This window comes from Pteropus alecto, unplaced genomic scaffold (genome assembly GCF_000325575.1).
Source record: "Pteropus alecto unplaced genomic scaffold, ASM32557v1 scaffold139, whole genome shotgun sequence".
NCBI lineage: Eukaryota > Metazoa > Chordata > Mammalia > Chiroptera > Pteropodidae > Pteropus > Pteropus alecto.
Window position 1 is genome coordinate 4922444 of NW_006443567.1, and position 23831 is coordinate 4946274.

The window sequence follows — 23831 nt, forward strand, 5'->3', positions numbered from 1 at the left end:
ATGCAGCTGGCGAGAGTGCCCATGGATCATGGCAGAAAGCAGAGAAGTGGGGACAGAAGAGAAGCAGGACATCAGAGAAGCAACAGTTGATTATTACCAGAACGGTTGCAAAACGAGAGGATGAGCCACAGCCCACATCCCTCAACCCTGGCCCCTCCCCCATATCCTCCAAGACTAAACACCAGGAAGCCTCAGTGGAATCTCAGTAAATGCTATTGAAACTGTCGCTAACATTGACAGGAACTGAGATTGAGGATAGCAAGTGTGATTGAACATCTATAAGAGAAAAAAAAAAGCATTATTAAGACTTTCTATAAGTAGGGATCTAAGAGGCTTAGACGCCACCTCTTGGAAAACAAACGAAAAACGCCATCTTAGCAACAGGTTAAAGAGAGTCCTTTATATAATAAATCTTTCTGGAAAAAAAGCAGAACTCACTTCCATTAATGTCCAGGCGGAGAAATAGTCCACTAAACACCATGAACAATGAGGTGACAAGGTATCTCAGAAAGAAAGAGAAAAATCTCCAGAAAATAAGCTTACAAACATAGAAATATATGAATTAGATGATAGAGAATTCAGGATGGTACTTCTGAAAAACTGCAATGAGAATCAAAATAATTCACATCAACAATTCCAGGAATTGGAAAAAAAAAACAACTAGATAGACAGAATGAGTTTTTCAGCAAGGAAATTAAAATTCTCAAAAAGAAAAGAATAGAATTCTAGAGATGAACAATGCACTAAAAGAGATGAAAAATCAAATAGCAAGTTTGGAAAATAGGGTCAACCAAATGGAGGAAAGGATCAGTGATAGCAAAGACAGAAATCTAGAAATAAATCAGAAGGAAGAAGAGAGAAACCAAAGAATGAAAAATAATGAAAGATAAATACAAGAATTAACTGATAACATTAAGAGAGGAAACATAAGAATAATGGACATTCTTGAAGGGGAGGGAAAGAAGCAGAGACTAGAAAGCATTTCAGACAAATAGTTGATGAGAATTTCCCAAACCTAAGGAATGAGCTGGAGATTGTAGTTCAAGGAGTCAACATAATACCAATTATCTCAACCTCAAAAGGCCTTCATCAAGACACATTGTATTAAAATCATCAAAAATCAATGACAAAGACAGAATTCTCAGGGCAGCCATGGAAAAGAAGATGGTAACCTGTAAAGGAAAATCCATTAGATTATCATTGGACTTCTCAGCACAAGCCTTACAAGCTAGACAGGAGTGAAATATTCAAACTATTAAAAGAAAGGAACTACCAGCCTAGAATAATGTATCCAGCAAGGCTCATCTTTAGATATGAAGGAGAAATAAAAACTTTTCCGGACATACAAAAATTGAGAGAATTCCCCACTACGAGGCCTGCATAATAGGAAATGCTGAAAGGGGACAGCTCACATAAAACAAAATGACAAAAATAAAATGAAATAACATAACCATGAGTAAGGCAACTAGCAGGCAGATAGAAGCAGAGGAGCGCAACACTTATTAAGAAGAGAGCATTACTAGCTTAAACGATAAGAAGAGATTTACTATTGCAAAATAGTAATGAATGTTCAGAATACATAGGGACAAATTGAGATAACAATGAATAAAAAGGGGAGGATTCAAAGATCCAGATTCACAAAGGAGAATGGAGATAAGACACATGCTGAAGAAAATGGATATATAACTATCCTTTACATATTCTTATGGTAACCACATGCCAAAGATTCAGAACTGAAGTATATAACATAAAACAAGAAGGACCCGAGGGAAAAAAAAAAACACAAAACACAACCAAAATAAATTTTTAAAAATAACCAGACATGCAAGGACAAGGAAGCAATAGAAACACCGAGCTGCTAGAAAGCAAAAATTAAATGACTATAAGAAGACCTCATATTTCAATAACCACCCTAAATGGCCTGAACTCACCAATAAAAAGGCACAGAGTTGCAGAGTGGGTCAAAAAACAAAACCCAAACATGTGCTGCCACCAGGAGACACATCTCACTTTCAAAGACAAATATAGATTCAAAGTGAAATGGTGGAAAATGATATTTCAAGGAAATGGCATTCAAAGATAAGTGAGAGTAGTGGTACTTATATCAGATGAAAGACACATCAAAATAAAAAGGGTAAAGAAAGATATTGAGGGACACTTCACAATAATAAAGGAAATCATGCACCAAGAAGTCATAACACATCTTAATATATATGTTCCCAATCAGGGAATCCCGAAATATATAAAGCAATTACTAACAGAACAAAATGGAGAAGCAGAACAAAATACTTTCATAGTAGGGGACCTAAATATCCCACTGTCAAATATGGACAGATCATCCAAACAGAAAATTAATAAGGAAATAACAGCCTTAAATGACACATTAGACAACTGGACATAATTGACATTTACAGAGCCTTTCATCTCAAAACAACTGCTTATACATTCTTCTCTAGTGCACATGGGAGATTTTCAAGGATTAACTACAAACTGGGACACAGAGATAGCCTCAACAAATATAACAGAATTGATATCACACCAACCATATTCTCTGATCAAAATGCTTTGAAGCTGGAGAACAATAAGAAGAGAGAGGGAAGAAGAAATACATGGAATTTAAATACATAGAAATAAATGAAATGATATTCCAACATATCAAAACTTTTGGGACACGGAAAAGTTGTAACGAGTCCAAATAAACAACTTAATGCTTCATCTTAAAAAAAAAAAAAAAACAGAAAAGGAAGAACTAATGAAGCCTAAAGTCAGCAGAAGGAAAGAAATAATCAAAATTACAGCAAAAATAAATTAAATTGAAAAAAAATAGAAAAAGTAAATAAACAACAAAGAGCTGGTTCTTTGACATGGAAAGTCGAAATAGACCGATCTGCCATATGGAAATTGAAACAATTATTAACAACCTATCAAAAAGTATAAGTTCAGGAACACATAGATTCACAGTAAAATCTACAAGACACTCAAAGAAGATTTAATATCTATTCTCTTCAAACTCTTCCAAGAAATCGAAGAGGAGGCAATACTTCATAACTCATTTTATGAAACCAATATTACCCTGACACCAAAACCTGGTAAAGATAACACACAAAAAAAGAAAACTGCAGACCAATATCTCTAAAGAACACAGATGCAAAAATCCAAAATAAGATATAAGCGAACCGAATACAGTAACATATTTAAAAGATTATACACCTCATTCAAGTGGGCTTCATCCCAGGGACACAGGGGTGGTTCAACATATGCAAATTGATTAATCTGATACAGCATGTAAACAAATTAAAACATAAGAATCATATGATCATATCAATAAACGCAGAAAAAGCCTTTGACAAGATACAGCATCTATTTGTGAACAAAACACTTAACAAAATCTGTATAGAATGAAAGCACCTTAACATAATAAAGGACATATGTGGCAAACCCTCAAACAACATTATACTTAATGGTGAAAAACAAAAAACATTTCCTCTAAGATAAGGAACAAGGCAAGGCTGTCCACTATCGCCACTGTTATTCAATATTCCATTGAAGGTCCTAGCGAGTGCAATCAGTCAAGAGAAAGATATAAAAGGCATCCAAATAGGAAACAAGGAAGTCAAACTGTCACTATTTGCAGGTGACATAGAAAACCCTAAAGAACAAGGAAGCAATGGAAACACTGTGACACCAGAAAGCAAAAGATAAAATGGCTGTAAGAAGACATCATGTTTCAATAATCACCCTACATGCAAATGTACTAAACTCATCAATAAAAAGGCACAGAGTTGCAAAATGAATCAAAAAAACAAAACCCAACCATATGTTGCCTCCAGGAGACACATCTCACCTCCAAAGACAAATACAGGCTCAAAGTAAAAGAGTGGAAAATGATATTCCAAGCAAATGGCATTCAGAGAAAAGTGGGAGTAGCAATACTAATATCAGATTAAATATACTTCAAAATAAAAAAGGTAAAGAAAGATACTGAGGGACAATTCATAATGATAAAGGGAATCATGCACCAAGAAGACATAACACTTATTAATACCTATGCTCCCAATCAGGGAGCCCAGAAATGTGTAAAGCAATTACTAACAAAACTAAAGAGAGAAATATACCAAAACACTATAGTAATAGGGGACCTAAATACCCCTCCGTCGGATATGGACAGATCATCCAAACAGAAAATAAATAAGGAAATAACATCCTTAAATGACACATTAGACCAACTGGATATAACTGACCTGTACAGAGCCTTCCATCCCCAAACAGCTGCTTATATATTCTTTTCTAGTGCATATGGAACATTGTCAAGGATTGACCATATATTAGGATACAGAGATAGCCTCAACAAATCTAAGAGGGTGGAAATCATGTCAACCATATTCTCTGATAATAATGCTTTTAAACTAGAGATCATCTGTAAAAAGAAAGTGAAAGAACCATGAATACATGAAGATTAAACAACATGCTACTAAAGAATGACTGGGTCAGAGAAGAAACATAAAGAAAGATCAAGAGATACATAGAAATGAATGATATTGATAATACAACATGTCAAAGCTTTTGAGAAATGGCAAAAGCAGTCATAAGAGGAAAGTTCATGTCACTACAGGCCTATCTCAAAAAACAAGAATGACCCCAATAAACAACCTAACGATTCATCTTAAAAATAAGTTGAAAAAGAAGAACAAATGAAGCCTAAAGTCAGCAGAAGGAAAGAAATAATCAAAATTAGAGCAGAATTAAATGAAATTGAAAACAAAACAAAACAAAAAAATAGAAAAAATAAATGCAACAAAGAGCTGGTTCTTTGAGAAGGTTAATAATATTGACAAAGTCCTGGCTAGACTCACTAACGAAAAAAGAGAAAGAACACAAATAAACAAAATCAGGGATGAAAGAGGAGAAATTATGACAGACATTGCAGAAATACAACATATCATACAAGAAATGAAAATGTACATAACACCAAATTTAATAACCTAGAAGAAATGGACCAGTACATAAAAAAGAAACAACCTTCTTAGACTGAATAAAGAAGAACTGGAAAATCTAAATAGACCGATGAGCAGTATAGAAATTGAAACAATCATCAAAAACCTACCAAAAAGTAAAAGTCCAGGACCAGATGGCTTTACCAGAGAATTCTACCAAACATTCAAAGAAGATTTAATACTTATTCTCCTCAAACACTTTCAAAAAATCTAAAAGGAGGCAATACTTCCTAACTCATTTTATGAGGCCAATATTACCCTGATACCAAAACCTGGTAATGATCACACACACACACACACACACAATGAGGATAACACACACACACACACACACACACACACAACTACAGACCAATATCTCTCATGAACACAGATGCAAAAATCCTAAAGGAGATACTAGCAAACCGAATACAGCAACATATTAAAATGATTATACACCACGATAAAGTGGGCTTCATCCCAGGGGAACAAGGATGTTTCAATGTACGCAAACTGATTAATGTGATACACCACATAAAAAAAAATTAAAAATTAAGAATCATATGATCATATCAACAGATGAAGAAAAAGCCTTCAACAAGATACAACAACCATTTATGATCAAAACACTTAAGAAAATCGGTATAAAAGGAAAGAACCTTAACATAAAAAGGCCATATAGACAAATCCTCAACTAACATTATACTCAGTAGTGAAAAACTAAAAACCTTCCCTCTAAGCTCAGGAACAAGGCAAGGCTGTCCACTATTGCCGCTGTTATTTAATGTAACAGTGGAGGTCCTAGCAAGTGCAATCAGACAAGAGAAAGATATTAAAGACATCCAAATAGGAAAAGAAGGAGTCAAACTGTCAATATTTGCAGATGACATGATTCTCTATATAGAAAACCCTAAAAACTCCACAAGAACACTACTAGAAACAATAACAAATACAGTAAAGTTTCTGGATAAAAAATCAACATTCACACTCCATAGCATTCCTATACTCTAATAATGAAGTGTCAGAAAAAAAATGGAAAAAAATAATTCCTTTTGCAATTGCAACAAAAAGAATAAAATACCTAGGAATAAATTTAACAAAATATGTGAAGGACCTATATAATGAAAACTACAAGACTCTATTAATAGAAATCAAAGAAAATACAAAGACATGAAAAGATATTCCATGTTCTTGGATTGAAAGAATCAACGTAGTTAAAACGACCATATACCTAAAGCATTATACAGATTTAAGCAATCCTCGTCAAAATCCCATTGGTATTTTTTAAGGAAATAGAACAAAAAATCATCAAATTTGTATCGACACACAAAAGTCCCCAAATTGCCAAAGCCTCCTGAGAAAAAAGAATGAGTCTGGAGGCATCACTCTGCCCGACTTTGAATTATATTACAAAGCGACGGTAATCAAAACAACATGGTATTGGCAGCAAAACAGACACACGGACCAGTGGAACAGAATTGAGAGTCCAGAAGTAAACCCATGTTTATATGGGCAAATAATTTTCGACAAAGAAACCAAAAACATACAGTGTGGAAAGGAAAGCTTTTTCAATAAATGGTGCTAAAAAACTGGAAAGCCACCTGCAGAAGAATGAAACTGGACTGTTGTCTATCACCACACACCAAAATTAACTCAGAATGAATTAAGGACCTGAATATAAGACCTGAAATAATAAAATGCACAGAAGAAAACAGGAAATAAACTCAAGGACCTTGGACTCAAAGAGGATTTTATAAATTTGACCCCAAAGGAAGTAAAAGCTAAAATAAATGAATGGGACTACACCAAACTAAAAAGCTTCTGCTCAGCAAAAGAAACCATCAACAAAGTAAAGAGACAACCATCCGAATGGGAAAATATATTTGCAAGCAACACCTCTGATAAGGGCCTAATATCCAAAGTATACAAAGAACTCATTCAACTCAATTAAAAAAAAATGATCCTATCAAAAAAAAAAATGGGCAGAGGATCTGAACAGACACTTTTCCTAGAGGACATACAAATGGACAACAAATATATGAAAAGATGCTCAACATTGCTAGCTATTAGGGAAATGCAAATCAAAACCACAATGAGATACCATCTCACACTTCTTAAATCAAAACCACAATGAAATACCATCTCGCACCTGTTAGAATGGCTGTAATCAACAGGACAAGCAATAACAAATGTTGGAGAGGATGCGGAGATATAGGACCCCTCATACACTGCTGGTGGGACTGCAAATTGATACAGCCACTATGGAAAGCAGTATGGAGGTTCCCCAAAAAACTAAGAATTGATCTACCATATAATTCAGCAATCCCTCTACTGGGTATTTACTCCCAAAGTCTTGAAAACTCATATCCGAAAAGACATTGGCACACCAATGTTCATAGCAGGATTATTCACAGTGGCTGGGACATGGAAGCAACCGAAGTGTCCTATGATAGATTATTGGCTAAAGAAGCAGTGGTACATACATACAATGGAATATTACTCAGCCATAAGAAGAGATGAAATACTGCCATTTGCGACAACATGAATGGACCTCGAGATAATCATGCTAAGCAAAATAAGTCTGACAGAAAAAGTTGAAAACCAGATGATATAACTTATATGTGGGATACAAACCTAAAAGTAACAAACGAACATGGCAAACAGACGGAGACTCATGGACATGGATAATAGACTATTGGTTACCAGAGTGTGGGGGGAGAGATTAAATGGGTTAAAGGGGGTTAAATATGTGGTGACAGGAAGAAATCTGACTATGGGCAGTGAACACATAATGTAAATATATATATGCCTTCCTGTTAAATTGTAAAATTGTACACCTGAAACTTACTGGATTTTGTTAACCAATGTCACCATAATAAAAGTAATTTAAAAAATAATTTTACACAAGCTTCTTCTAGAAAAGTACCACCCTTTCTTTGCATTCTTCTGCACAAAAACTCAAAAACTTATATAGTCTTTATAGTTTGGCTTGAATAGTTTGACTTTCCACCCTCTAATGCTGATATGTGAGCATGGCATAAATAATTTTCCTAAATGTGGAAACATAATAGTATTTTCTGTAGACTACATTTTGAGGCATTTTGGCAACATCTCTATAGCTGAGAAGCAACACTAATAGTTCAGTAAATGCACCTGAGCACACTTGATGAATTTGCTTTCTCTGGACAACCCATTGGCTTCAGGGCTCTCTTCTGTTCTTAACTGTCATCAAGCTCAATGTTTGTACTGTTTTATAAAGTCATACTTCCAGACATCATAATTCAATGACAAACAAAATATAAGTTAGCCTTTGAAAACTCTGCAGACTCTGATATTTAATGCAGACTCATGGAAGGTTTAGAGTGTTTGGTACTTTGAACATTGATAACAAGTTAGTAATATGTTGGTTCTGACCACCTAAGTCCTCCACTCAAGGAATACATGTTGTAGAATGGAGTGTGCTCTTCCAGTGCTCCTGGCACCTGATATTGCACCAGAGTCACACTGTGAAACTGTGAGCCTCTGGGCAAATTGACTCGAGAAGTGTAAATGTGATTCCAAAGATGAGAGGATTTAAGTCTTTCCTGCCCTCGGACTGACAGCGAGTAAAGCAGCTACAGAGAGTAGGCTCTAAAGTTATCAAAGCACTTTAAGCAAATTAGTTAGCTTCTCTGAGCCTCAGTTTTCTCATCTATAAAATAAGGAATATTAACAACACCAACCTCACAAAATTGTTGGAGAATTAGATGAGATAATGTCTATAAAGTTCCTTACACATCAATAATACATTTTTCAAATTGCTTTAGACAGGGTAGCAAAATAGTGAAGCAGCTAAACATCCAAGTTGTAAACTCAGAGTCAATCCTAAATTCAAATTCTAGCCCTGTCTGTTCCTAAGTGTCTCTGAGTAAGTCATGACTCCTTTCTAAGCCCTTGGTTCCCAATCTATGAAAAAGAGACTAATGATAGCACCTATCTCACTGCTCATTAAATGCTGGAAGAGGTCAAGTGCACTGTAATCCTCAGTAAACAAGAGCTGTTAATCTGCCATGAGGGGATGGACACAATTCTGCAAGCATTTATAAAGAGCTCACATTGTGTTCCCATCACAGAGGGAAGGTAGAGCAAGGATGTTGATTACCAGAACACAAGAGTGGACAGATGACAGCTAGGACAGGAGTTCTGGGTGGCCTAATGGTTCCCAGGGAAAGGCCAGTGTTCTAATGCTAGAGATAGAATCTTGGACACATAAACCATTGGTTTTTAGTGTTTTTCCCCCAGGGGCTCATTGTTATTTATAGTTTTATTTATGCATAATATGCATAGATTAAACTGCACCTACCTGAAAAGTATAATTTGGTGATTTGACATCACCAAGAAAATAATGAACATTTGCATAACCTCCAGAAGATTTTTATACCCCTTTTGTAATTGATTCCCCTTTCCTCTCTTCTCTCATCTCAAGGCAACCACTAATCGGCTTTACATCACTTTAGATTAATTCGAATTTCTGAATTTTATATAAAAAGAATCATACAGTATGCACTTTTTTATGGCTTCTTTCACTCAGCATAATTATTTTGAGATTATCCCTGTTGTCATGTATTATCAACAATTTGTTCTCTTTTTACCTGAATAGTATTCCAATGTGTGAATAAACCATTTACTTGTCGATAGACATTAGAGTTATTTCCAGTTTGTATCTATTACTAATAAAGGTGCTACAAACATTCACATACATCTTTGCATAGACAAATGCTTTCATTTCTTTTAGGAGTGAAAAACAGTGATATGGTAGGTATATGTTTAACCATTTTTTAACCAGTCAAACTATTTTCCAATGTGGCTGTCCTATTTTACATTCCAAAAGCAGTGTATAAAAGTTATAGTTTCTCCATATATCCTTGCCAACTATATGTTGAGTTTTTATGGAGTAAGAATAAGCATGATGATGTTCCTTGGTATGATTTTCTTCACAATTCTTGTGCTTGAGTTTTGTTAAGTTTCATGGATCTGTGGGTTTATAACTTTTAGTATATTTGGTGAAGTTTCAGTGATTATTGCTTCAAATAATATTTCTGGTTCTCTAACTTCTTCTTGGACTGCAATTACATATATATTAGTCCACCTGAAGTTGTCCCACAGTTCACTGTTGCTCTGCTCATTTTTTTCTATCTTTTTTCTCTGTGTTTCATTTTGGACAGCTTCTATTGCTATGTCTTCAAGTTCACTAAACTTTCTTCTGTAGTGTCTAGTATGCTAAGAATGTTATCCAGTGTGTTTTTATCTCAGACATCATATTCTTTATTTCTAGAAGTAAGATTTGAGTCTGTTTTCTATCTTCTATGTCTTTCTTTAACATGTCATGCTTTCCTCTACCCCCTTGAACAATGAAACATATGTTTTAAAAAGCATTTTTAATGTCTTTGTCTACAAATTCTATCATCTTTGTCCATTTCCATTTTTCTTCTCATATTTTCCTGTTTTGTATATCTTGTAATGTTTTCTTGGATTTCAGACTTGGCAATTTTTACTTTGTTGGGTACTAGAATTTTTGTACTCCTTTAAATATTTTTGGGCATTGCTTTGAGTTGCAGTAAAGATATATGGAAATAGTTCAATCCTTCTTGTGATGTGGGGCCAAAACAAACTTTAGACTAAGGTTAATTTGGCTCCACTACGAAAGCAGTAATCTTCTTCTGAGTATTCAGTCTGATTCCCTGTGTATGAGGTTTCTTCTCTCTGGCTGTTGGGAAACTGAACTATTCCCAGCCCTATGTGAGTTCTAGAAATTACTCCACTTACTCCTTTTGAGTTATTCTTTCCCCAGCCTTGATTATTTTCCTCACATGCATGTGCTGATCAGCATTCAATCAAAGATCTGAGAGGTACCTTTTATAGATCTGTGCAGCACTCTTTCTAGAAAGTTCTTCTCTGATACATTACCTTGTAAATTCTAGTCACCCTCATTTCCCTGAATTCTGAACCCTGTCTCCTCAATTTAGGCACACTTCCAGGCTCAGCTTGGGTTCTCAGGCTGGAAATTTTATTGAGGTAGTAAACTGGAGCAATTGTAAGGCTCATATCATTTGCTTCCATTTTCTTGAAGATCACCGTCCTGTGCTTTTTGTTTTCCAATGTATGGCAACCAATATTTTATATATCTTGTCCACTTTTTTAGTTGTTTAAGGTAGAAACATAAATCCAGTCTCTGCTAGTCATTCATAGCCAGAAGCAGAAGTCCAGTTTTCGGTTTTTGAACATTTGGGTTGGAGTAGTTTGGGGACTTTTAATAACACCCAGATAGAAAGTAAATGGAATCAAAAGTCACCAGTTGACAGGATTCTTAGAGATTACCTAACACTCCCCAACTTCATTTGCTCTATTAACAGCACTGAGATCAGAGAGGGAAAGGGATCTTCCCAATGTCACACGGCAAGTTAATCACAGAATTAGGACTAGAAATTAGGTCATTTGCTCTGTTTTTAATCCATCCAGTTCTTTTCTGCTGATTTTCTCTTCTAAACCATTTTATTTGGATATACATAGCTTTGAAATCTAGACCTTCTGTTCTGCCTAAGCCCACAGTGTGAGAATTATTAGCTCACACCCAGATGGTACTTAATTTCATTTGAATTTTGCAAATACAACCTCTAGGGGTTGGCCTAAAGTGCATACCAGACCAGTTCATAACACTAAAAAACTTAAAACACCACCATGGGAAGGCACTCCAGAACAAAACGTATATTTTCCCCCAATGACATGAATTTTCACTAGACAGGCAGGCATGTGACTTAGAACTTATATTGACTAATTTAGTCATTTCATAACCTATAGGAATCTTGTATCTTACAAAAATAAGCCTTTATCACTGCAACTGCATCATAGCAATACACCTGGATTCAAAATTTTCTCTGGGCTCAGTCTCTGGGAGCCTTTCTGTCTTGCCTCTTGATCCTTCCAAGAAGCAGCCTAGGAAATGCCCCAGCGTATAAGTCAGATAAAACAGCTTTTACCTCTCAGCTCTAACACTAACTGTGTGACCTTGGGTAAGTTACTTAACCTCTATGTAAGGACAGGGATGGTACTGTCATACACTGATTCTAAAGTATATGTTTTTATTTACTCATTTTAGTATCTTTGAAATCAAGATAATGTTGCTACCAGTAGTGTGATGGTGAAATTTGCAGCTTTTTTTTTTTCTTAATGGTATATGATGTCTTGGATTCTAAAAATACTGTATTAATCTCTAACTTGCAGAGTTTCTTCAGGATAAAATAAGATAAAGCAAGCATAAGGCTTGGCACATGGTAAGTACTCAAGGACTCTTGTATACACATTGTTACTAAAACCAACACTTGGCTGAGTCCTAAGCCTCTGACTTCCCTCACCTGGCCATTGGTACATCCATCAGGACAGTCTGACCAGTTGAACAAGTCTGAGAAGACAAGGCTGGCACACTGCTGACTGCTATTGTAGCTTGTGATTGTCATCATGCCCTAGAGTTTTTCTAGTAGCTTCTTGACCTCCAGCTCTGCCCCATTAATATCATTAGCCCAATCTTACCTCTACTGCTACAGAATTACAAAGGTAGGGAAATGGACTAGGTGACTTCTTACACCATCATCCCAAACTCTCCTTGTCTCATCCCAAAAAAACCTCCCCACAATCTAGAGGCTTGTCAGTTGAAGGGCTCTTCCAAGGCCATCAGAATCAGAGCCTGTAGGGCCTGAAGCCAAATCCACATTCCCCAAGGCCCCCCACATACCTCCAGTTGGGATGCTGATACTTGCATGCCTTTGAAATTCAAGGACACGAACTCTGCTCAAGCCTGGAGGGAAAAGAATAAACAAACACCTGAGGATTAACAACCCTTAAACATCTCCCTGTACAGGAAAATGGCTTGCATTACTTTCCCAGTGCTTCCTTGGCTTTCTTACTGTCTCGTGCAGGCAGACTGGCCTTGGTTGCAGGTTCTTCCACTTCCCACTATCCCCCTTAGTGTCAGAGTACAGCTCCAGATTCCATGAGCCTGGTTCTGTCCCTATCCCCTACTAGATCCCAGCAGTCCAGGGAACTCTTAGAACCACAAGGAAAAGGAAGAAATGGCAAGGTGGACTGGACTGGCCTTTGTCTCTGTCCACTTCTCACAGCTTGACTGCCTCCCAAGGGATTCCAAAATATTGAGTCTGAGTGAACTGCCACTTGATAGTGCATGCCACTCAGGATACTGCACCATGGCCAGAATGAGGCTAGGGATTTATAACTGAGTGATTATCATGGAAATTGTCTCCAGGAAAAAAGACTACATTTATACCATTCAACCTTGAGAAGATAAAATCAGGCTTAGAAAAAAAAGACTAATGATCTATAGCAAATGTAGGACTTGCAATCCAAAAAGCATCCTGGGGCCTGATTATATACCTGACTTGACTCCCTGTCCAGGAGGCATGGGGTGCAGTGGAGGGGAGGGATCTCCATCCATCCTATCAAGTGACTCAGAATCTTGTGCTTATCTTAGACCTTCCTGAACAGCTCTTTGCCCTTATCCCTTTCCACTGTAAATTTGGCCTCTCTGCGGGTCTCTTTTCAGCTCCCTCTGTGTGACCTGCCAAGACCATCTTTGTCTCCTGCCACAGTTTTCTTTCTGCTTTTTCTCTATTCAACACTTCACCCAAACCCATTCCAGTCCTGCTTCTAAGAGACCCTGGAAAAACAGAAATCTCATCACATTGCCCTGCACAAATACCATCACTGAACAATAATAGTAAAATATTATTGTTAAGCTGGTGGGAACATGACGGTTTATTTTATTATTATCATTACACTTGTGTATGTATGATCTTGGGATAAAGTCCAAAGACCCCAGACTGGCATTCAAGGCTGGTTAGGATCTGGCCCTACACCCTTTTTCCAGCTCGCCTCCTGACGCTCAGCCTGCTGCAGCCTCTCTGAGCACCCAGTTCACTCCTACAGCCCTCTTTGCCTGTGCATCTCCTTGCAGATCACACTTCCCCTTCTGTCCTGTCTAGAAAACATTTTCATCCCTAGATGCAAATTATCCCTGGTCTGGGACACCTTCCTAGACCCAATCTTCCCTTCTAGGTGGTGGTATGGGGGAGCTTTATGCCCTGGTGCCTGCCCAGGGATAATACACAGCAAACACCCGAAATATGTTTGGGAGAGACCAGAAAGTCTTGGTTAATAGAATAGGTACAACATTTACTTGAACTTGAGCAAGTAGGGTAATCTCTCTTGGCTTCTGCTTCTGTTTCTATAAAATGAAGGTAATAGCAGTACTTATCTCATAAGATTGGGGAAAGGATTCGGCAATAGTCTCTGTATAAACAGCTTAACACAATACCTGGCAGAGATAGAGACAGAGATGAGAGAGGGAGAGAGGGAGAGAGGGAGAGAGGAGGAGGAGGAGAAAGAGAGAGAGAGAGAGAGAGAGAGACGGATCAAGATTTTGCCCACTGGGAGATATACTTCGATCAAATAATACAGTGGATAATTAAATGGCTTGTCTTAGATTAAATGCTTCCAAAATCTAGGAACTGCCATTTAGCTTTTTTGGAGCTAGAGAAAATCAATGATATCAAAGTCAGGATTCTTCTCTCAGACCCAGGTGGTTCAGACTTTAGGGGGTCTGGGGTATTCAAAGGTCGAGGCCCAAGGCCCAAGCCCAGATTTCTGCTTCTCTTTGGAAGAGCTGTGCAGGTCTGTGGCCGGGACCTGGTCAGAAATCCAAGGGCTAGGAAAGCATAGGGTTTGCACAAAACTCAGCTCCGGGGACAATCCTCAGTCTGTGAGGTCTCAGTGAGCTTGGAACCCCTGGGGTGGGGACTCGGCGTGAGAAAATCCGAGTAGGGTCCAATGCAGTGCCCTAACCCGCCAGCCCCGCTCCTCCCAGCACCCGCCGCCTCCTGCGTCACTGGCGCGGGCGGGGGCCGAGGGGAGGGGGCACCGCAAGGTGAGGGATCAGTGCTGCCTTAAGAAGCCGCGCGCCCCCGCCGCCGCTCAGAGCTTGCAGCGCAGCACGCGGACAGGACGTGCGGATACCGGCGCCCTGCTCCCGCCGCTCCTGCCGCTGGTGCCTGGTGCCTGGTGCTGGGTGCAAGCTCACAGCCTCTGGCACCTCGAGACGCAGCCGAGTTGAGTGCGACTAGTCCTTGGGAACTGGGACGCATCTCCCGTGACGCGACGCCTCCAGCAGCAACAGGTAAGAGGCCGGCTCGGCTTCCGGCGCCGCGGCCCCAGTGCTCCGGAGCCTGGGACGCCGTCTTCACCCCATTCACCGTGCGTGGCCCGACGGCAGATACTCACTGTCCCTCGGTCGTCCTTTCGCCCTGGAGTTTTCCCTCGTACTTTCTCTTCTGCTTTCTCCCCATACGCACCACCACCACCACTATCAATTTTCTTGTGGGGTTCTCGTCCTTTCTCTCACTCTCTGCTTCTCATTCTCATGCTTTTTCAATTTTGCTGTTCCACGTTGCCCTGTCTCACTCTCTCTCCCTGACTCTCATTATCTGTCTCATTCTCTCTCACTCTCACTCTGTCTCTTGTTTCTCATTCATTGTCTCTATATCTCTTTCTACCTGTCATTTCTCCCTGTCTCTCGGTGTGGCTCTCATTCTGTCTCTGTCTCTCATTTTCATTCTGTCTCCCTCTGTCTCTCATTTTTTCTCTCACTCCCTTTCTCTGCCGCTCAATCTTTCTCACTCTGTCTCTCTCAGACGCTCCCCACCAGCCCAGCACCCCTGCTTCCTCTCCCGGTCACCCCAGCTCACCCATCCTGACACCTGACACCGCCAATACCAGGTAGGCTGGAGAATGCAGTGACAATGCCGAATTTGGGGGAAGGGGAGGGGGTCGCAACTGACATCCTCCCTGCATCCAGCCACAGCTGCGCTGCTGAGAAACTAGGAGGTTTGTCCGCCACAGCGCGCGGTGGCCAAGGTGGCAGCTGGTTTCCATGGCAAAATAAAGCTGACAGGGTGATAGAGATCGGAGAGAGATTCAAAGAAACACCTAGTTTAGGGATCGTTGGAGAAAGATGGAGAGAGACAGAGCTGCACACACGCGCAAACATAAGCAGAAAGTGTTTAGTGAGAATCCCAGGGAGTGAGAGACAGAAATTGACTAAGTGCACGCGCTAGAGAGAGAGCCTGAGCAACGGAGAGACAGACGATCAGGAGGGACAAGCAGTAGGTCTTCAGAGAGCAACGGAAAGAGAGGCAGACAGCGGTAAAGAGAGAATTTAATGCACAGAGACAGAAACCGCAGGGAGAGACAGGAAAAGACACAGAGACGAGAGGATTTGAGACAAATCAAGCGCAGCGAGAGACAGAAGGACACAAATAGAGACAAAACCCGAGGGAGACACGGAAACAAGAGAGTTAGAGAGACACAGAAACTGACAGAGATACACATACAGCGAGTGATACTGAACACATCCGCTAGGAACTCACAGAGATTGTTAGGGAAATAGTCTGAGAGAAATGGAGAGAACAAGACAACATCAGGAAAAGCCAGGAAAGCGCACACTGTAGTCAGCGACAGTTAGTGACAGGCAAAGACACAGAGACAAGAGCGCATCAGAAAGAGACAGAGGGAGAGACTGAGAGACAGAGAAACTGACCGAGGTGGGAGAGAGAGACAGGAGTAACCAAGAGACAGGGAAGAGAGGAGAACCGCAGCTTTCAGAGACGTATAGAAAGTGTGCTCATGCTAACGAGAGACTGAGAAATAGAGACAGATGGCAGAGTGAGAAACGGGCGAAATAGTCGGAGAAAAACGGTAAGACACATACACACACCTCAGGAGATACAGAAAAAGTGCGCTAGTGAGAGACACTGGAGAGAAAAAGAGAAATAAACAAACGTAAACAGGCAGGGACACAGAGCGCGCGCATGCGCTAGTGAGAGAGCCAGCTGGGGAGATCACTCCAGAAACCCAAACTTGGAGACCCAGAGATAGTAGGGCAGATATGCAGGGAGAGCATGCTCACTCTCCAGCGGGAGAGACATGAGAAGGACTCAGAGAACCCGAGAGAGAGGCAGAGAGACCCAGAGAGTAAAAGAAGGATTCAGAGAAACAGCCCGGATGTAGACAGGAATCACGCAGGGATCCTGGGGAGGGGCTCCTGCAGGGCTGCTGCCAGGTGCGGAAGCGGCGCCCTCTCTGCAGAGTGACTAACGCTGCCCACATGTTTTTTTCGTCCCCAGCCTAGACAGTGAGACCAGTCCTTGCGCCCCTTTGCCGCCTGCTGGTGCAGGCTCCAAACCTGCACCCTATCTCACGAGAGTCCACCGTCGCCATGACACCCACCTGCACCAACAGCACACGTGAAAACAACAGCAGCCACACGTGCATGCCCCTCTCCAAAATGCCCATCAGCCTGGTTCACGGCATCATCCGCTCCAGCGTGCTGCTCATCTTCCTCACCGCCTCACTGGTCGGCAACATAGTGTTGGCCCTTGTGTTGCAGCGCAAGCCGCAGATGCTACAGGTGACCAACCGCTTCATCTTTAACCTCCTGGTCACTGATCTGCTGCAAGTTTCACTCGTGGCCCCCTGGGTAGTGGCTGCCTCCGTGCCTCTCTTCTGGCCCCTCAACAGCCATTTCTGTACGGCTCTGATTAGCCTCACTCACCTGTTCGCCTTTGCCAGTGTCAACACCATCGTCGTGGTGTCTGTGGATCGCTACCTGTCCATCATCCACCCTCTCTCCTACCCTTCTAAGATGACTCCGCGCCGGGGTTACATGCTCCTCTATGGCACCTGGATCGTGGCCATCCTGCAGAGCACACCTCCACTCTATGGCTGGGGCCAGGCTGCCTTTGACGAGCGCAATGCCCTCTGCTCCATGATCTGGGGGGCCAGTCCCAGCTACACCATTCTCAGCGTGGTGTCTTTTATCATCATTCCACTGGTTGTCATGATTGCCTGCTACTCTGTGGTGTTTAGTGCAGCCCAACGGCAGCATGCTCTTCTGTACAATGTGAAGAGCCACAGCTTGGAGGTTCGAGCCAAGGACCATGTAGAGCATGAGGATGAAGAGGGAGGGAAGAAGGAAGAGTTCTATGGTGAGAGCGGGTTCCACGGCCAGAATGAAGGTGAGCTCAAGGCCAAGGAGGGCAGCATGAAAGCCAAGGATGGCAGCACAATGGCCAAGAAAGGGAGCATCGGGAACAATGAGGGTAGCTTGGAAGCCAAAGGCAGCAAGGAAGTCAGAGAAAGCAGCTTGGTAGCCAGCAACGGCAGCATGGAGGGTAAGGAAGGCAGCACCAAAATTGAGAGCGGCATGAAAGCAAACAAGGGCCGCATAGAGGTCAACCAGTGCAACATTGACTTGGGTGAAGATGACATAGAGTTTGATGAGGATGACATCAATTTCAGTGAGGATGACATCGAGGCAGTGAACATCCCAGAGAGTCTCCCACCAAGTCGTCGAAACAGTAATGACAATCCTCTGCCCAGGTGCTATGAGTGCAAAGCTGCTAAAGTGATCTTCCTCATCATTTTCTCCTACGTGCTATCCCTGGGGCCCTACTGCTTTCTAGCAGTCCTGGCTGTGTGGGTGGATGTCCAAACCAAGGTACCCCAGTGGGTGATCACCATAATAATTTGGCTTTTCTTCCTGCAGTGCTGCATCCATCCCTACATCTATGGGTATATGCACAAGACCATCAAGAAGGAAATCCAGGATATGCTGAAGAAGTTTTTCTGCAAGGAAAAGCCCCCAAAAGAAGACAGCCACCCAGACCTGCCTGGGACTGAAGCCGGCACAGAGGGTGGGACTGAAGGCAAGACTGTTCCTTCTCATGATTCTGCCACTTCCCCTTGAAGTGATTTCTAAGGCAAATCTTGAACTGTTTGCAATGCAGAAAACAGGAACAGATTTCATTTAAATGACCACATACAATCCCATTAATGCCAACCTATACCATTCCAGGCAAAGATGTTGCACACAACCTTCTCACCACAAGGTAGATAAATATATAGATGAGGTAGGAATGGGAGTCTTCTCTTAAAAGTGTGTCCCTCAAAGCATGGACTTGAGGATTCTGACTAAAATTCCCCCTCCCCAAAATTATTAGGCTCTAAATTTCTTAAAGCAACAAGGGCTATCCATTTTGGACCTGTACTTGGTGTTCTGTCTGTCTCCCCAGAACTACAATGTGTCAGCTTTCACTTTGAGAAAAAAGGAAGGTGATGACTATGAACTTAACGATTTTTTGGCTCTCAGGTCAAGAGCTCATGAGAAAAGGCTACAGCCTATATCCAACTGAAAGAAAAGCAATGGACCAAATCATTCATGGAGCCCAAGAAGCAGAACCTGACTGACTGATAGATCAACATATGCGACCTACAATTTGGTACAAAGACTATTGTGGAAACTAAGACAAAGGCATTGTGTAGTTAAAATACCAAGGTTTCTAGGTCTTCTACAGGGATCCAGAAAAGCAGAAGAGGATAATAGGGCATGTTTGAAATAAGAAGTGAGTCCAAGGGAGAATATAGAGAAATAACACACATCTATGGGGCTAAACAGTTTACTTTTTTCTATAAAACCCTGGGACCAAGGTCATTCCATACAAATGGAAAATTGTCAATTGACACTAAACTATTTTCTGTCATCTATTTGAATAATAGTGGGGCAGAAATTATACCACTATTTTACAGTTTCTCTTTGTGATTGAATTGGGATGCTCACTAGAATCCTCCAAATCTCCTCTACCAGTCACATGTGGGGGGGTGAGGGGGGTGTTAAATAGGCCTTTTGGCCAAACAGTATTTCCAAAAAAAATCAACTAGAAGTGGCCAAAGTCCTGCAAAACTCACAATGACGGTCAAGAGTGATGTGCCATTAGCAACCTCTTTAGTGTCCATGAGGTCATAGATAATATGATCTCCACATGGAGGCAAGTAAGGCAGAACAAACATTTTCCTTTCACCAGGTACATGCATGTGTCTTTTCTACCTGTGGCTCTCTCTAAAGCCTTTAAGTTCTCTGCAGATATGGGAGAGAAATATAAGAGAGCCAGAAATAACAGACAGGATGGCTTCACAATACCTGGCAAGCATTTGACCTATTCTACATGATACTAAAAGCATTCAGTTCAGACATAGCCAAATTATTGCTGTTGAAATATATCACTTTGTGAAAACCTTTACAATATCCAAACTATCCCTAAGGTCAATACAGTGGAAGAGTTTTCAAATCTCAAACCCGGAAATTACTTTGGATAGGGATACACCTATGTATTTCCGAGATCACACCATATTGACTTGATCAAATACCATGGAACCAAAAAATGGTCACGACAGTTTTTTGATCTTCTTGAAGATAAATAAAATAATTCTATGGCCAAACAACTGTTCATGCAGAAATCCAATATAAATATGGGTGGAGGAAGAGGAGGGAGTATTTGGTTGAAAAATAGTTAATCAGGTGGTTGTACATAATGATGGCCATATTCAGAGTTTAGCCTCATTTTTGTGTGATTACCAAGTCTATATTAGAACTCAAATTTCATTCATACAAATGCCCAGCTTTTTTATTTTTTATTTATCTCTCCCTCCTCACAGATTCCAACATGAGCTTCTCAAAAAGGAAAGGTAAACAGCAGTGTATTTGAGCTGTGAATAAGTCTGCATGGGAATTTGGGATTGCCATATTCAGAATTTAGCAAAGAAGAGGGGAGAGACCCAAATAATATTGAGCTGATCTATGTCCATGAAAATCTTATGAATTCTAATCCCATTAATTTGGAACTTGTGGTAATTCAGACAAGATATGGGGGCTGAAGTTTACCCTTGCATAATCATTTATTTTTTCTACAGAAATATATATAAAGTAAATTAATAGTTATAAATTTATTATACCAATTTATTGCCAAAGTCTCATATTGGCCTATCCTCAAAAGATGTCTGGGTAAAGACCTATGTGACCAATCCTTTAATGGGAAGAGGGGTATTGCCTTAAAGATCTGAATGGTTGAAGGAATTCAAGGTAGCTATAGCCTGCTTTTTGAATAGAAATGCTTACCTGAGTAGGAAACAGGATTTCAAACATAAGTGTCTCCAAATATTTTGTTGAAACTGAACTTCTTGTTTTATTTTTAAAGCTCAACCCCTTCAAAGTGTATCAGAGAAAATTGTTTGCCAAAATCCCAAATCAAACTGGGACCAGACCTGTACGAATGTGGTAAGTTAATTTAACAGTACACACAGTATTCTCCAGGGCACTAAGACTCACTGATATCCTTTTTTAAAGTTCCTCTTTTCCCTATTTTAGTCATTGTCCATTCTTATGTTAAATTGGATTTTTTCAAAGGTAAAAACCTGTTCAAACTAGGAGACTGGAAAAGAGGACCTTTGAATTATGAGCATTCAGCTTTGCTGATATTTTCTTCTTAATGAACGAACAATAGGGCCTCTAGTTATCTTAGAGATGGCAACTGCTTCAAATTTTGAGCTATTTTGAATAAAACACTATCAACTTAATGAGATTTTACTGCACATACTGTTTTGTCATTTGAAAATTTGAAAGCCCACACAAAAAAGTCATCATTAGCCTCACAGATCTTCATGTGCAATAGCTTTCCCTAAATGTTTTTAAAGGACATATTTTTTTTTTCACCAAGATCACTTCATGTATGCAGTAAAAATCCCATTAAAGTACAGAGGCCAGACAAACCAGACTTTGAAATGATGTGATTTCCAATTTAATGATTTCCTTATTTTAGAATAATAGAGGATCTAGTTTGCCAAGGAGTCACAGGTGCTTTAACACACCAACAAGCTTAGGAAGGCTGTAATAAGGAGAAAGCCCTGGGCTTCTGTGACTTTTGTGATGCGAGGGTCCATCTTCTATATGGCACCATGAATACCAGCTGCTGCGTAGTCCTCTGTACTTCCAGCTCCCTGCCTACCTCCTGCCCACTGCCTTCACCTGCCTCACTTCCCCACCCCCTGCTGTGCTGGCCCTTCAAGAATACCCCTTATTTAAAGCTCTGTATGCTCACTCACTCCAATTCATCCCCTCTAAACCCAGAGCTGACAGATTCACAGGGACCCAGGGCTTATGGAAGCAAGGAAGGAGAGAAGTGAACCATAGGAGTGATCAGCAGTAAAAGGTATTTTTCTGTCTCTTCCTCAACTCCAATTCAATTTAGAGATGATGGGATACCTACTTCAAATTCAACAGGTAAGGAAAAGTGCCATTTTATAATTTAGGAGAAAGTAAGCACCTCATTTCTTATTTCAAAAAGCACCCAATACAACACATCTTTGGGAGGCACATTCAATCCTGTAGGTACTGTCCAATTATATCGGCAAAAAATTAAAAAAAAAAAAAACACTAAAAATATCCTTTACCTATAAAAGGTGCCTAACATTATAAGGTCCCTAACATTACTTTATTTTATATATAATTAGCCAATTAAGCTAGGTAAAGTTACTTCAAAAGATTTTTTTCATACTATCTGAAAATTAATTTATAAGATTAAACTAGGCTTTCTTAGACTTTGCCAAAATGCTCTTTAAAATGTCGGAAATATGCCATTTGGAAGAGAAAAATTATGCATCTGATAATTTGAACTCTCCAAGATAAAACCCTCAGAGGCTGTTGGGATAAAACAAAGAGAGGAACAATTTAAATTACTGTATTGTATTTTTTCTCATAACCGCCCTCCCCCATATTTTGAGGGAAAAAAAATCAAAAGAATTGTTTTCCTCACATGTCTTTTTTGTTTTATTCCTCTTTAAGACCAACCCCATGCTGTCAGGAGAGGCTTCTCTAAGCAAAATGTCTTTTCTTTCTAGAGCAGACAAAAGATTAAAGAAAGAGTTGGCTGTGAGCCAGTTACCAAGATAAGGAGAGAAAATCTGGTCAGTCATGTCTTTTAACCCTCTCCCTCCTTATCTCTGTCTCTCTCATTTTCTATGGTCCAGACGGGTGTTCTTGACTCCCTCAAAGCCCCTTCAAGTTTAGGCATGAGGAGACAGAAGCAATAAGCTGCAAACAGCAGACCATAATCTAAAACTCAAAAAGAAAAGAAACCCTTGTCATATATCTGTCCAGTTACTTACAGCAGTCTTCTGCTAAAAGCAACAAGACTGGCTGAAAGAAGAAATAGGAAAGCTAAAATCCTTAGAACTTGGCCACTGATTGCCAGGTCACTGGCAAGTCCATCCCTCTTTGCTAAGTAGAATAAGGTAAATGAAAGTTGCCAATAGAAGTCAAATGTTTCCATCATTGCCTCCCAAAGCTCTCATATCTCAAAGTACACACATCAGGGGGAAAACACAGTAATTTGTGCACTTACAAGAGGTTTGCAATGTCTCAGGATTTATTACTGGGTCTCTCTCATTCTAAAATATAGATACAAACGAGATTGGGTTCAGTTTGGTGCTTCAAAGTTGAGTGGATTTCCTCTTTCTTCATCTGTGCTACAGCTTTAATGTTAAAAGTTTGGTATTTTTGTCTATTTCAGTGGTGTATTCCTTTCTGTAGTAATTCTCCTAAATGTAAGCTATAACTATATATAAAATATAAGTGTGCTTGGAGATAAGGTGCTAGATATTAGACTGTATGTGTTAGTAGATAGTGTCATCCTCGAAAATAGGTAGTATTTACATGTAAAGTTAGTTAATAAAATGCATGCAGAATTCTATGTGTGACCCACACTTTGGTCAATTTCTGAAGTAGAACATAGTCATTTATTTAAAATTTTGTATGTTTAAAGTATACTACCGGGTGTATAAAATGGCTCCAAAGTGGAGTGGCAGGAAGTGGTGCCTTTCATTCCTTAAATCCCTGGTACAGTCTATGACAGGTGGAAACTTATT

General features: G+C 40.0%; 1 protein-coding gene and 1 pseudogene across 1 annotated transcript; one reads left to right on the forward strand and one right to left on the reverse strand.

The window, feature by feature from the left end:
- Positions 1-15163, reverse strand: part of LOC102889701 — a 168326-nt pseudogene extending 153163 nt beyond the window's left edge.
- A 2129-nt stretch (positions 15164-17292) lies between these two features.
- GPR101 (G protein-coupled receptor 101) lies at positions 17293-18822 on the forward strand. Its single transcript, XM_006924193.1, has one exon. The coding sequence runs from the start codon at positions 17293-17295 to the stop codon at positions 18820-18822; it is 1530 nt and encodes a 509-aa protein (XP_006924255.1).
- The last annotated feature ends 5009 nt before the right edge of the window (positions 18823-23831 follow it).